Source organism: Phaethon lepturus, unplaced genomic scaffold, assembly GCF_000687285.1.
Source record: "Phaethon lepturus isolate BGI_N335 unplaced genomic scaffold, ASM68728v1 scaffold2022, whole genome shotgun sequence".
Taxonomy (NCBI): Eukaryota; Metazoa; Chordata; class Aves; order Phaethontiformes; family Phaethontidae; genus Phaethon; species Phaethon lepturus.
This window is the reverse complement of record NW_010525308.1, coordinates 2,039-16,298: the sequence shown is the minus strand read 5'-3', so window position 1 is coordinate 16,298 and position 14,260 is coordinate 2,039. Positions and strand designations below refer to the sequence as shown.

The window sequence follows — 14,260 nt, the reverse complement described above, 5'->3', positions numbered from 1 at the left end:
ACTTTGTATAGGATTACGAAGTACACCACCTCTAACACCAGAACTAATGGGATTCAGTGACAGAACATATCTAGTCTCAGCTTCAGCACTAGAAATTGAAGAGATATCCTTTGCAAAGTCATATTTTTCTAGAGAAAAAAAATTGTATTCTAGAAATATAAAATACTTTGGTAGTTTGAAGCTTAAAGGTTACACCAGTACAAAATAATAGCAACAACTGAACAAAGTTAAACCATTACCTCAGGTCCAACTTTAACCTATCAGGCATTAAAAATCCTTGAATCTCCAGAACTGATGATTTGAAGAGAGCCAGAGTGTCCAGTTGTAATAGATTTACAGCATATGCAGAACTCATCCTTCCAGCTTAACTTCTATTTCAAAATGTGAAAGATGACTGAGGGGTCATGTGTATAAATCAGTCTGAATATTACAGTACCTTGTGTTCCCTCCAGAGCTCCAGCAGCAGTTTTCCAAATGCTGTTAAGTTTTAATTTGCTGAGATGTTAGTGCCAACAGTCTCTTGCTGAGCAGTGCATTGTGCCGCTGAAGATATTCTATTACATCTCCTTGTTTCTCAACTATCTCTTCTAAACTTGAATTTTCCCTTGAAATAAAAAAGTGAATATAGGTTTCAGTAAGTGACAGCAGCTTTCTAACATATGACGTGTCAGAGCTAATTAACAAGTATTTAAACAAGTTGTTTCCTTCAGTTTTACTTTTGTTGACATCAACTAACTTTTGAGGAAGGAGGCAAACACCTTTATGTTTAACCTCCTTTTGGCATGAGAAGGCAGGAAGAGAAAAAAAGTTTGGTTAAACTTAATGCCATGTATATATAACCAAGTTACATATTTCCTGCTAGACAGTTACAGAAAGTTGTGGTAGTATGAAGGTTCTTACCATCTAACAAACTTAAAGTTAGTAAGCCAGACAACATGCTAGAATTGTACTATGAAATAGGTGGCCCCTTTTCCAAATACATTAGAAAGCTTATTTTAAGCAGGCGTAGTATTTTTATTCAGCTGTGGGGATCATAAGCTGTTTAAGACAGAAATTTCTTGATTAACCTGCAGTAGCACACGAGGTACTACTACATATAGTGATATTATCTGTCACAATACCTTAACAGCATCAGCAAACAGTTTTGCTATTTCACATCTACCTCATGTACAGCTAAGCTCCCACTTCAAATAACTCCAGCTTTCAGACATCCTTAATTTTAGCTAGGATAGTAAAATTGCAACATTAAGTAAAGCAAAGTTAATTAAGGAAAAAAAATAATCTATAGAAGTACCGAGTTTTGTCAAATCTATAATTAGAAACTTTTAAGAGTACAGCAAGAACAAGTACCAATGCCTGAGCATACCCCAGTCTTCCCTTCCACATTATTTCTTCCTAGCTGACTTGGGAATCTGCCTTCTTGGTATACATGTGAGCATCGTGGAGCTTAGAAAGTTGTTCCTCAGCCTTGGAGCATTTTGTGGAGGAACATTACCCTTTTCATAGTTCTTAAGTGCTGAGGAGGATAGCTAGAGTGGAAAAAAGCTTAGGTCCAATTAAAATCCTACTGTAGTTAAGCAGGAAAAAATAAACAGGTTTTGTAGACAGAAAGCTTGCAACCTTAACCAGTAATCTGCACGACCAACTTAAAGCACCAGCAGAGGTCCTGATCAGTAGCTTAGGTTGTAGAGCTCGTAATAGTCAAAAAACCATTCTTATAACCAGGGTCAATTGAAGGGCTGACAGGATTCACTTTTCAATAGACTATAACTCTCACGGGAAAGAGAGTCAGAGTTGTATAGAGATGAATTAAAATAACTGTTTTGCAATCAGTTCTCACAGGAAGTTTGCACTCTTTAATCAAAAATAATCAGAGTCTTTTCCTCAGCTGGTCATTGTTGCAGACTCATTCTCTGGGCATTTAAGAATTTCTCAGGGGAGAAGCTGAATGAGAAAGGAGTGAAGTACACCATGCATTCACCATGGTGTTTTACATCAAGATGGAAGTCAGACATTGTATCAAAATTCAAGGCAACTCTAAATCCTTCCTGCATCCTGGACATCTACTTCCAAGTTCCATAAAAGCACATGCATGCTGCATTTGTGACACCAGGGGAAAGTGCCGAAGTATTAGTCATCTTTGCACTTCAGCTTTTCACGAAGGGACACATACAAAAACAAGTCATACTGTATTAGAAAATTTCTAAATAAATCCTTATATGGAAATACAGGCTAGTTTTGATGATTGGTTTCTTCTTCATCTATCAACTGCCCACAATATATTTCCTTGCCTGAAATTGGTTGAAGAAGCTAGGCTTCTGTAGGTATACTTTAAGTAACAGTGTGAGACACCAGTATTTCTCCTTGAACTCCCATATAAAGTCAACTGATACAGATTAAGCACAGTTATTTATAGCACGTTAAAATTTATGCAACCAGCCATAAATGGTCAAATCATTTCCGTCCTCATGTTTGAGGATTTCTGTATCATAACAAGTTGCCGTAACTATGTAGAAAGTACACGACTCTGCTACTTCTCATCTGTGCATGTAAAATAGCAGCCTTAAGTGTACGGTTTCCTTCAAAACTATTATTCCTACCTCTGCCTTGGTTGATAGATTTAAGATTACATGTAAGTCTACAGAAAGTAATGCAATTACATTAGTCAGTGGCTGAACACAGCACAAGACTAATACAGAAAATCTTACCTGAATCCAATTTCTGAGGTAATGTGACTAGGATAGGCATACATCTTTTCTTCTTCAATTATGTCAGGTCTTGGCTTAGCACGATTGAAGTTGCTTATTTTCACTGCAACAAAGTTTTATAAATCAGTTGGGAAACAACCAAAAAAAAGCATTAACACCAGACTCCAAGGTAAAAACAAAAAAATCTGTAGTGGATTATTATAAGATTGCCTTAGGATAGGAAATGGAAAGATAAGGGAATCTGGGGAGTGAGGAGGACAGAAAAAACAGAATCTCTCTGCGAATTTCTGGAATGGCTTTGATTATAAGTTACTGGTAGGTTTTGGGGGTGGGGGGCAGGGTTGGTGGTGTTTTTTTCCAGCCCTACTGCTTAAAAGGCCACAGTAAAGACCTGAACGGAGAAGCTTGAACATACTGCTTAACATCTGCAAAGTTTAGTCTGTCACCTAAGAGAGGGTGAAATCTTAGTCGCCTTTGAGGGGGTACTGAATCTCAATTCAGTCTCCAAATTCAGGCCATAAATTAAGCAACATGCCATAAAAAAAAAAGTGAGAAGTTTTGATACTAGTATCTAGGTCAGAACTTCTAATGTAAGCTCTTTGATAAATACCATTTTAACTAGGCTACCTGCAATGAAGCAGCAGCTTGTCTGCCAGCAATAAAACTAGGGCAGGCTTGCTACAGAAAGCCATTAAGTATTCAAACCAAAGTGGCTCTGTGATCAGCTTCACATTGTGCGCCTTGCATTGTTGGCTATCAAAACCAGAAGTCATTCCTGGGAACCTGTGAATGAAGTTTAAGATTAAATTTAAAAGATATGGAGTGAGGAAGGGTGGGGGATGGAGAAGTTGTAGGTGCTCTCTGCATTATTTCCAGAAGGAAGCTGAAAATTCTTGAAGCCATTCAATGTCAGATCCTGAATAAGGGAATGTACAAGAGATCTGCAGTATGCTTCTGGACTCTGCAGTTAGGACTCTGCTTGTGAAGCAATACATCTAATGCCACTAAAAACATTACAGTCTGGCTCTGTGAGAAATCCACGCTACTGCAGCAGAGAAAGTCCTTACAAGTTAATAATATGATGGGGTTTATTATAGGCCACCCTGGTTACACAATGCTAAGACCCTCCAGAGGTTAACTACAAGTTAGGCTCAAAGGTTAGTTATTTCTATGATGGTATTCTTCTACAAATAAAGGCATGAAGGAATGGACGTGGAATTCCCAACATGCGTTGTCTGTGGGAATGTTAGTCTTTAATTCAAGTGATATTAGTAGAAGTATGTAGGAAAGTCATTAAATACATATACTTAGTAAACTTTTTAAAGCTTGACTCCCTATCCTATCAATAACAAACCTATAAAAGTAAGCTGACATTTAGAGCTGTCTGTATCGTGCTTCATTCCATGCACACTTACCTCACTTGAACGATTTATGTCTATCAAATCTGTTATAGGCAATCACAGCAATTCTCTGCAGATTTCAAAATCCCTGCCTCTGTATCCTATAGCTATATATACATACACTGCTGAATAGAGATTTTTAAGGAATGCAGTAGTACTCCACAGGATATTGTGGACATTATACAATTCATAAAATAGCTCCAACAAGCAAAAAGAAATATCTAGAACTACAATCAGGTATTCCATGGTATTGACTTTCATTTGTAAGGCAGAAATATATAAATGAAAATAAGTCAGAACCTTCTACAGATAAACATTTGTATCTCACACTAGTAGTTAAGAAATAATTATTCCACAGTGGAGAAACAACGTATAAATTGGTGCTACCTTCCCTCTAAAATTTAGGACTAAGATACTAACACAAGAAAAGGGTTGATCATGCGTTGCTAGTGTAAAGTGACCTTAATCTCACCATTGCTGCTCAGCTACATTAGCTGATACTATCTTAACAGTAAGTGGTATCTGCTAAGTGCTTGCCTCGGAGAGGGGCACTCTAACCCTGAGCAGAGGACTGTCCTTAACATTATAACACTAAAGAAACTTCATGTTCCCAGTCATAGTCTGCTCTGTTTGAAAGAAAAAAGTTATCTAAGTGTCGCTATTACTACAGATTCTCAAGTTATTTTCAAAACTGGCCAAATACATTTGTTTTGGTTCAGTAGAGCTTTAGTTTAATGCTTAAAGTGTTAAAAAAATAAAAACCCCATTACACACACAAGACAGACATTCAGGCAGTCTTTGTGCTTACCTCGACATGCATTGGGATGGAAAACAAGCAAACAAGTTACACTACCCATTGGAAAGGCAACCTAGGGTGATTGGAAGTCTTCCCCATCTTGAGCCAAGTGTTAAGTTACATAAAAATTAACCCCTGGTTTTGCACACCAAGCTTTAGAGAATGAAGCTTAGACTGCTGTTTTGGGGATGCTGAGGAAATAAAGTAACCATTGCCAAAAAAGGCTGCCGTACTCCTTCCTAGGAACGCATGTCTGTCCCTCCTTCACCTTGGATTTAGGACTCCCTAGACCCTTCTCCAAGCCTCCTTCAGCTGGAAAGCAAAACATTGCACCCCACAACTTCCCAGTATAATTTGGTTAATGGATTTGGTGGGCACCAGAACTGGCACAACTATAAGCTAGGAGAGAAGGCCCTTTTGGCAACAAACAAGCAAAAAAGTAGTTTGAATGCTCTTATGGAAGTCCAGGCTCAGACCTTACTACTATGAAAGTAAACTTTCTTGCAGTTGCTTACTCTTTTCTGCCAGAGTAAGAGACACACAATGTAGCTCTAAGCATTAAGAGGCCTCAGGGTAAGAAATAACGTTTCAATGGAATTCCTGACGTTCTATTATCTCTTACTTCCCGAGTTTCCCAGGAAAGTAAGTATGCATATGCAAAGAAAGGATGATATCCAGCATTCTTGGAATAGTTCTTTAAGACTGCCATGTTTGGGTTCCCTCATCATTGCCTTTATTCCTCTAGAGGACAGTTAGTCTACTTGAGCCATGCTGGTCCATTCAGAGGAAAGCCTGAGGAGCCTACAGCATTCAGCCTGCTGCACAGTTCTAGGATGAGCAGTTTAGAGCTGGGACCTTATTTCTTGGTGCATTTCGATTTCAATGTTGTTGCAGGACATTCAAGAATAGATTTTTATTTCCTAGATGACCAAGTTACTTGGCAGTATTTCTGTGTGTCTAGGAACATACCAAAGTTCTCTTCTCCAAAAGAAAAGGCATCCTAGAATAATTACTAATTATGAAATCACAAAAGAAGCGAGATTAACACAAATACTGACCACCACAGAAATGGCTTTTACTTTAAGTTTTAAGCTTCATGCAGTCCGGAAGGAGGCATTTCTACCATCCTTCTTCCAGTTTGATTAGAAGTCAGGAGCAAACTATAAGTTTTGGGGGTTTTTTGTTGTGGTTATGGGGGGGGGGGTGGTTTTTTGGTTTGGTTTTTTTCTTTCCTCCTTGAGAAACCAGTGCTACTGAGGCTACTTAGCTAAGGTGTCACGTCCTTGCTTGTAGCTGTAAATAATCAGAAAGCAGCATTTCAGAAGCAGGAGTATAAACTACTTAAAGCAGGAACTGCATGTCATTTAAACAGACATGGACTTCACAGCAAACATCTCTAGTTTTCTTTAGACAACAAAAATAATTGCATTTTTTAGTGTCTTGTACCTTTGCAGTGTTGAGTTTTTTTTTAAAATGCAGTTATTTTCATTTGAGTCAATGCAAACCATAAACCCAAATAGTTTTCTCAATCTTTAAAAACTCTTTGGTTGAAACATTTATTAATCAACATTTTAGATACTCCTGCAATAGTTTAATGCAAAGAGGTTTATCAAGTCTTGATAAATTACACCAAAAAGCAGAAAGCTTTACAAGCCAACAGTGACAGTACAAAACAATGCCTCACAGTTACATGATGCAGTATCTTACTTTAGTATTAGCACAGAATCCAAAAGCCAGGTTTTTTTTTTAAACATTCATTAGAGGAAGTCTTCCATTTTGATGACAAAGAGGTACTGAAGCTTTTGGAGTGGAACCAGGGAAAGAAGAAGGGTCTGGAGAGTAAGGCACATCACACTATCAACTATGCAAGTCCCACATATAAATCCCAGAAAAGTTCTGATAAAGGCAGCTAGCTCTTACTCCTTCAAAGCTTGTGGTGCACACATTTGAGAACACACTTCTAAACAGACGAGACTGCTCACAGGACACTTTTGCAACAATTATGCATCTATCACCACTTCACTGGATCAACAGCATTGAGGTAACATGGAGCTTTCATTTAGCAGCACTTGGAGACCAAATTAAGCCTGACAACCTTCCCATTTGTTTTGGAATTGCCTTAGGCCTCCTTCTACAAGGAGAGAATAATTCTGGATTTATAGTTGCAGTTAAATGTTTTGGGCTACACCAAGGCAGCTACTATGAGAGCAAACAAAACAGCTGAGTAGCAGCTATAACAAGTCTCACTCAAGGCGGCAAAAGTTTCCTCTCTCACCTGTGTAAATCACTAGGCATGTCAGGGAGCTAATCAGCTCCAGGCCCAGGACTCCCAGGATAAGATACAGGTACACTTTACTGCGATCAGGAAAGGAATGCTGCATTGACAGAATCAAAAGCAGGGCTGCGTTACCTAGGAAACAAATATTATATTTTACAGGTGTAACGATTTCATCAGCTGTTGAACATAACTTAGTACTCTCTCATCCCCAGTATCTGCAGTAGGTTGCAACATTTCAATAATGCTCTTCCATTTCTTACTGTACTTGCCTCTGGCTATTTTCCTTAACACAGGTGATGAAAGTCCACAACTGCTGGCAGCAAAATGAGGTTTCATTTCAGCATTTTACTGTAACAGTAGAGAATTTTGAGTTTTCTTACAGATTTTTTCCGACGTAAAAAAAAAAGCATGGAAGAAATGCACTAGAAATACCTCATATACATGTGTGGGCCTAAAGAGCTTCTAGCCTCATTGCTGCTATCCATCCCCAAAACTGCTTGGAGGCTATCAATTTCTTTCAATTCCTAAGAGGTCACATCAGTCAATTCAAAGTGAGGGGGCGTTTTCCTTCAAGTAGTGGATTTGAGTGTATTTAAATGAAGCTAACAGAGGGGGGAAAAAAAAGAAACACCTTCCTTTCACAGGGAGATACTTGCATAGGCTTCCAGTTGCCTGGCTATTATTTTAATACTTGCAAGTTACTGAAAGTTTAACTAAAATTAGGACAATTAGTTAAGGAGAGTAAGTGTTGAATTATAGACCTAACAAGCATTCTTAATTCTTTACAGACCCAATTCTCCTCCGATACAAAGTGTGAGATGTTCTTTTCTTTCCTGTAGAAGTGCTATAACCAGTGTCTGGATAAAGCACTAAGTGTATAAGACCATTAATGTAGCTAGGGGACTGCACAGTTACCTTTCATACTGCATTAGGCAACTGAACCATCGGGACGAAAGTGGTATCATCAGCAATTAGCCTGGCAGGGAGTTTGCAGCGATGGAGCTCGCCATCTTCTAAACTACGGATTATTTACATCAAGAGTCCACAGCACACAACTGATGGCACCTGAACGTTTACACATGCCCAGTTTGTCTGGCAAAGGAGAAGTGGGCTTCATCTAAGACTGAAGATAGGGCTAAGTATTCCGGATTACATTGCAATAGGCAGAAGTAGTCATCTTTTTAAACATCCTTAAGCCTGCTGTAGCCCGATTTTGTCACTATGCTCCAAACACATCTTCATCTTCAGAGCTCTACCTAGCGGCCAGAGCCTGAAGTTTTGCACATTCATCAAGATGACTAGCTCTTTTAAGTGACTGGGTAGAAAGCAAGCTAGGGTTTTATATAAAGCAGGACCATCTAACTTACCAGTTCTGGTGAAAACACTTTTACTCCAGTTATTGGGATTATAATACTGTAAAAGCCACACTATTCCCTTTTCCCCTGCTATTTCTGTGTGGAAAAAACCCTCAAGTTACATGGATTTTAGATTTGTTGTAGTTTGTTTGAAAAGCTACACCAACACTTCTTTCATCTTCACTGGCCAGTGATATAACTTGGAATATATGTAGTTAAACCACTCCTACACCACCCTTTGTCAATAGACAGTAGAAAGAGGCAGTCAGAAGTAGAGCTGAATGTTACACATAGCCCCTCTGGAGATTATAAAATCACTTATTTTACTGATTTCAGACAGCTGTTGAGCAACAGGCAATTCAAGTTTCTACTTGAATTGCTGTGCTTGAAAAGCAAAGAGTAGCACACTTCTTGAAAGGACCAGCAGTCTTACCACATACCTAACTAGACAAATGAAGATGCAAATTGAAATCACTAGCAGTCAAACACAAACCTTGCTGGCTAAATGTTTTATGGCTGAAGACTAGATACGAATGACCTGATGTTTTACTCGACTTCACACTTGTGGGCATTTTTTCCGCTACAAAGGAGTTCTTTACAACATGCATCTGGCAGGCTAGAAAGGTCAGTCAGGAGGTCCATCTGACTAAAATAAATAGCATTTATAAATGCTCATAGGCAGGTTTTTAAAAGTTCATAAGCTATAATATACATTTATATATAAACTGTTCAGTCTTTTATTGTGTCACAGTTTAAAGCTTTAGACGAAAAAAACAGAAAAACAAGTTCATTTCACCTGTTGAGTGAATCAGCAGTGGAAGCCTTTTTAGATGTCTTGTTGATCGGTATATTGAGAAGTAACCTCTGCTTCTGACTTTACTGTGGTGGTGCTGGATGTATCGTTCAAAAAAAACATGCAGAATCCACAGAATTACTTTTGCAATGATTATGACAGTCTGCACTTTAAGTGGGTGAGTATAGTTTCCAGGGCACTTATCCTGATTGGGATTGGGGTAAGAACAAAACATAGCTGCTAAAAATGCTAGAACAACAAAAGCAACCTGGAAGAGAAAGGAAGAGAGGAAAAATTCTTAAAGTCAATTTTTAATTAGAAAGAGACAGGCTTATGTAATTTATTCATTATGCATTATTTTATGAATTGATTTTATTAGACTTGAGATAATATATATAAAACATCAGACACTGACCACAACCACTGCATGTCATTCTGGGAACATACTGATGACTGAAATTGCTAAGTAGGAAGATTGTCTTCCAGGAGGGCAACAAGTCTCCAGCTGAACAGACCTGAGAAACACCACTTTTCCCAGAATTTCCTCTGAATCAATTTTACTGCTCCCCAAGTCTCCCCTTTGTAGTCAATTTGTCTTATTTCTGGACCATCTTCACTATGTCTTTTTACTTTAAGGGGAACTTGATATATATTCCTTCAGAAAAAAAAATTATAATAAAGTACATCTTTCTAGACTCATTCAATTACACTTGCTACTGCTCTGCAGGACAGCCTCCTATCTTACTGGTACAGTCTACATTTTCTTTAAACTGACATTTCATAAGTGAAAAATCAACCTTTTACTACATACATTAAAAATAATCTCCAGGTTATGACATTAGAAAAAAGTGGAACATCATCATAGTAACTGAGAATGATTTAACACTGAGTAGGCATCTTTGCCAGTTGGTAGTCATTCTTTAGTATATTTGCTACCAGATTTTTCCATTTTGCTCAGAACTTATGTCAGAATGACCAGACTATAATCAGTCAGATTGTATATATACTTGTCCTTTCAGACAAGTGCCATTATGCCATAACTCTTCCTGACTTTTACACTTTTCTTGAAATTTTCATCATCAGCAGTGAGCATCAACAATCTTTTGGCCAACTAGAAGGCAGAGTCTTGGGTGCAGATTATCTGGGGTATAGGTATACAAGGGTTTTTTTTTAAATCTTTATAGAATGTTTTTGTCATAGAAAAATACTCTTTGTACTATTTTCATTCAGTGAACAAGAAAATATGGTACTTTCTCCTCCTGGTTTGTTCTACAGAATCGAAATATTTCAAAACAGAACTGAAAACAGAAACAACTCCCACCAATACGGAATTGAAAACATCTATATACAACAAAAAAAATTCACCTCAAGTCTGCAAAAGTCTAATACCTCTAATATACTTAGCTTAAAAAAAAAAAGTGTCCAGCGTTCTGCATCTCGTAACTGATAGAAACACATGAGAACTGAAGATGGGGGAAAGCATATGATTTTCATTTGCTACCTTTGTTTCCATACTTTATGGATATCCGAGAGCCCACCACCCCCTTGCCACTCCCTTGAACTTATTTTTCATATTTTTGTTATTTCTCATGTAACTTTCTTCACAGAAATTAACCTTTCAAAAACACTTAATTACTCTTGATATGAACTTCCCTTAGCTTGCTCTGGCTGTGAATAAAGTTAGGTAATTGGAGGGAGGAAGAAGGGGGAATAACTTTTAACACAATCATGAATACCTATGAGACATTATATAGAACTGACAAGGTAGAACGGGGGGAAGAGTGTGTTCTATACTATCCATAAGAACATTACTTCAAGGCAAATTAAAAGCCAAATTATCTTGAGGTGGGTTAAGTAGCTAGATTAAGTGGTGAAATAAGAGGGAGGGTTATCAACAACACATTTGTTTAATTATTTTACCACCTCCTTTTCTTACAAAGCTAAGAATAATCCAGCTAACCCATATTTTATTTGGTCCATTTACTGTTTGTCTCACCATTTTAAAACAGTAACACATCTAGTTCTACTCCCTCCAGGTGTTACGAATATGTTTCAGTACAGAAAAATGGCTACATTATGAATGGCCTAGCATTACAGCTCTACTAATCTACTACAGCAGTGTATACAAGCAGAAACAGGTAGCTGGCATTAAGGGTGGTATTTAATACAGATGTTTCGCTTACATTTTAGGATAGTCCAACAACAGGTGCTTCACCTCAGTACAGGGAATTTTTCTATACAAAAAGTTATTCTTGGAGTAGTATTTAAGTTCAGTTTTGTGTATGGGCATACACAGAAGGGGTTAAGAAAAGACAGGGTTAATATAAAGAAATTATTTCTAGCCTGTACACTTTACACTGCTCTCCAGAGTCTCCTGGTAAGAGTCAGAAACCTGCAGAAAAGCAAGGCTTGGCAAAAGGAAAGACACTTAAAAACCCAGCCCCACCACACTCCAGCATATCCTACCCACACACTCTAGAATTGTATGTAACTAGACAGCTGCACTGGAGCAGCTATTTGCTGCCTAACACCATTTCTTGGCACAGGACGGTGGAGAAATACTCCCAGTTACACACAAATTGCTTTAGAGATGCATTACAACTATACCACTGTGAGATACTATGATGGCTTAATTTTTCCAGGATACTTGCCCCTTTGGCAGGCTGTGCATCAGAAGCTAACCTGGTGTCTCCATGTTCCACAAGGTTTGTGCACAATTGCAGAAGTAGAGGGTAAGGAAATCCAATAAGCTTGTTTTCCCCGTCCATCTTTTCAGCAAGAGACACAGCACCATTTCATGTGGCAATTATAATGCTGTATCTCACCAACAGTAAAGGTTACTTCTCCATTTTGCTCCAAGGACCAACCAGCCACTGCAGCAGGTTCAGCAATAGCAGCAAGACTTTACCTGGAAAAGTGTGTGTTGACAGAAGTCTCAGCAGTTTTCTCTCTCTTCACCTCCCCATTTGCAGAAGGGAAATGATGGGGACAAAAGACAGCAGTTCCCTTGGATTTGGGTGACTGACATTTGGCTGTCTCAATTATGATAGTAGATAGTAAGGCCTCAAGGCTAGGTGGAAAAACATTTACTGCTCTACCACCAATAGCAGTGTCTACCTTTGTAACGCTGACTTCAAGTACCATCCAAATGGGGTGACACCAGTGTTGTTTTGGTAGTGGAATGGAGTAAGACTGGATATGATTGGAAATTTTGGTAGTTTATTCAGCAGAAGTCTTTAAGTCCCCTTGACAGAGAGGGACATTTCTTGATTACTAATAGGCCCACAAAACATTTACTTCTAAAATTAACCTGCTAGGGCATATAACAGCTTTATGCAGCTGCCCAAAGAGAGACTTTAGAGGCTGGTATGCGCAAGAGTGTATTTTACAGAACACTGGCCACAGCATTTTTTCTTAAGAGATCAAATAAGGCTCTAAAATAGCTAGCAACACATACATACATGTCTCATGCACTCTCTGGCTTTATACACATACTATTTTTAGGTCAGTGTTTGTGGCATTATAGAATCACAGAAACTTTTAGGTTGGAATAGACCCTTAAGATCACCAAGTCCAACCATTTACCTAACACTACCAAGTCCATCACTAAACCATGTACCCTAAACACCATCCAAGTACCATTTCAGTTAGATCTTCAGATCAAAGCTCTTCACTCTTCCTTCTTCATATTTGGTTTCCACATGCTCACAAGAAACAATCAGTCTCTCCATCTTAGCAAGGATAAACTCACTACTAGGCAGGAATCTACTTCTGTCTACCAGCCTGAAAAAGGCCTTCATACTGTTACATACAAGATCTGTCCTTTGTCCTGCTTTTCACCCTTAACCCCCAGAAGTCAGAACAGGAAGTAACATTTGGATTCCTTTATCTCTCCATCCATTACAATGTGAAGTCCCTGGAGCAAATCCAACTTTACTTGTTTAGTTACCGTAAGAAATACCTTACGTCTTCCCTGTGAAATTAAGTTCAGCCTCCAGAAGATATAGCATCAAAATTATCTTAGCCCTCTATAACCAGTCTAAGCACTTCCAGAGCAGCAATATTTTGAAAGTACATTTCCAACAGCATAGAAGAACCACTTCTTAAAAAGCTTTTCTTCCTAACAAGATGTGTCATAGTATGTTAACACCAACAAACTATCAGAACAAGAACACAGCAAGTATCATGTAGTATGTACATTATCAAAGTTCACTGGTGATCAAGACTTCACTGGTTTGGAAGAACAGTGCATGGAGGTCTCCGGAGAATTCTGGCTACGTGACCTGTAAGAATTCAGAATAGAGAGAGCAAATTTTCATAAGTAAATCATGCTTCTTAAACTTACATGTATTAGCAACAGAAAATTGGCAAGGAGAACTGCTGGGATAGCATGAAATCTTGGCCTCAGTTGAGAATGCAATGTATGAGATGAAATAAGTGGTGCATCCAGTAGAGGATCATCTTCCAAACTCTGTGTTATTTCCAAGGAACCCTGGAACAGAAGGGAAGAGCAAGAAGTAAAAACAGGTAAGCTCCAAAAGTAAAATACAAAGTTTTAGCAATTTCCTGTTAGCAAATCAAGCTTGGACAAGGCGGAAACCTAGGTTAGTATCTTGAGATAAGCTCTTAAAATTCTAGGTCAACTCTCATCACATCTTTGTGTGTGAACTCAGTTCCTGAGGAATCCAATACTAATCTACCTCCCAGCATCGCACTGAGTCTTCAGGAACTTTAGTCTTTAAGATGTAATACAAGTATTTGAGCATCACTCCTTAGAGAGGCCAGAAGGATTAGTGTGTTACATGAACGTAGAAAGAGTGACAAGTCTCTCTCATGTACTTTATACAGGAACTGCAAAAATCCTTGTTATGCTTACCTCCATCTAATTATGGTTAGAGGCAATAACAAGGATGGCTGCAGTGTAACACTA

The 14,260-nt window shown here is 38.3% G+C and overlaps 1 protein-coding gene across 1 annotated transcript; it reads right to left on the bottom strand.

Moving 5' to 3' along the window:
* Positions 1–286: 286 nt before the first annotated feature.
* On the bottom strand, positions 287–13,822 carry TMEM192 (transmembrane protein 192; the record flags this gene model as incomplete). The annotated part of the gene is made up of 5 exons (XM_010282691.1): positions 287–604; positions 2,709–2,811; positions 7,180–7,314; positions 9,334–9,598; positions 13,676–13,822. Coding segments are annotated over 5 exons (774 nt in total), but the record flags the coding sequence as incomplete, so codon positions are not given.
* Positions 13,823–14,260: the final 438 nt, after the last annotated feature.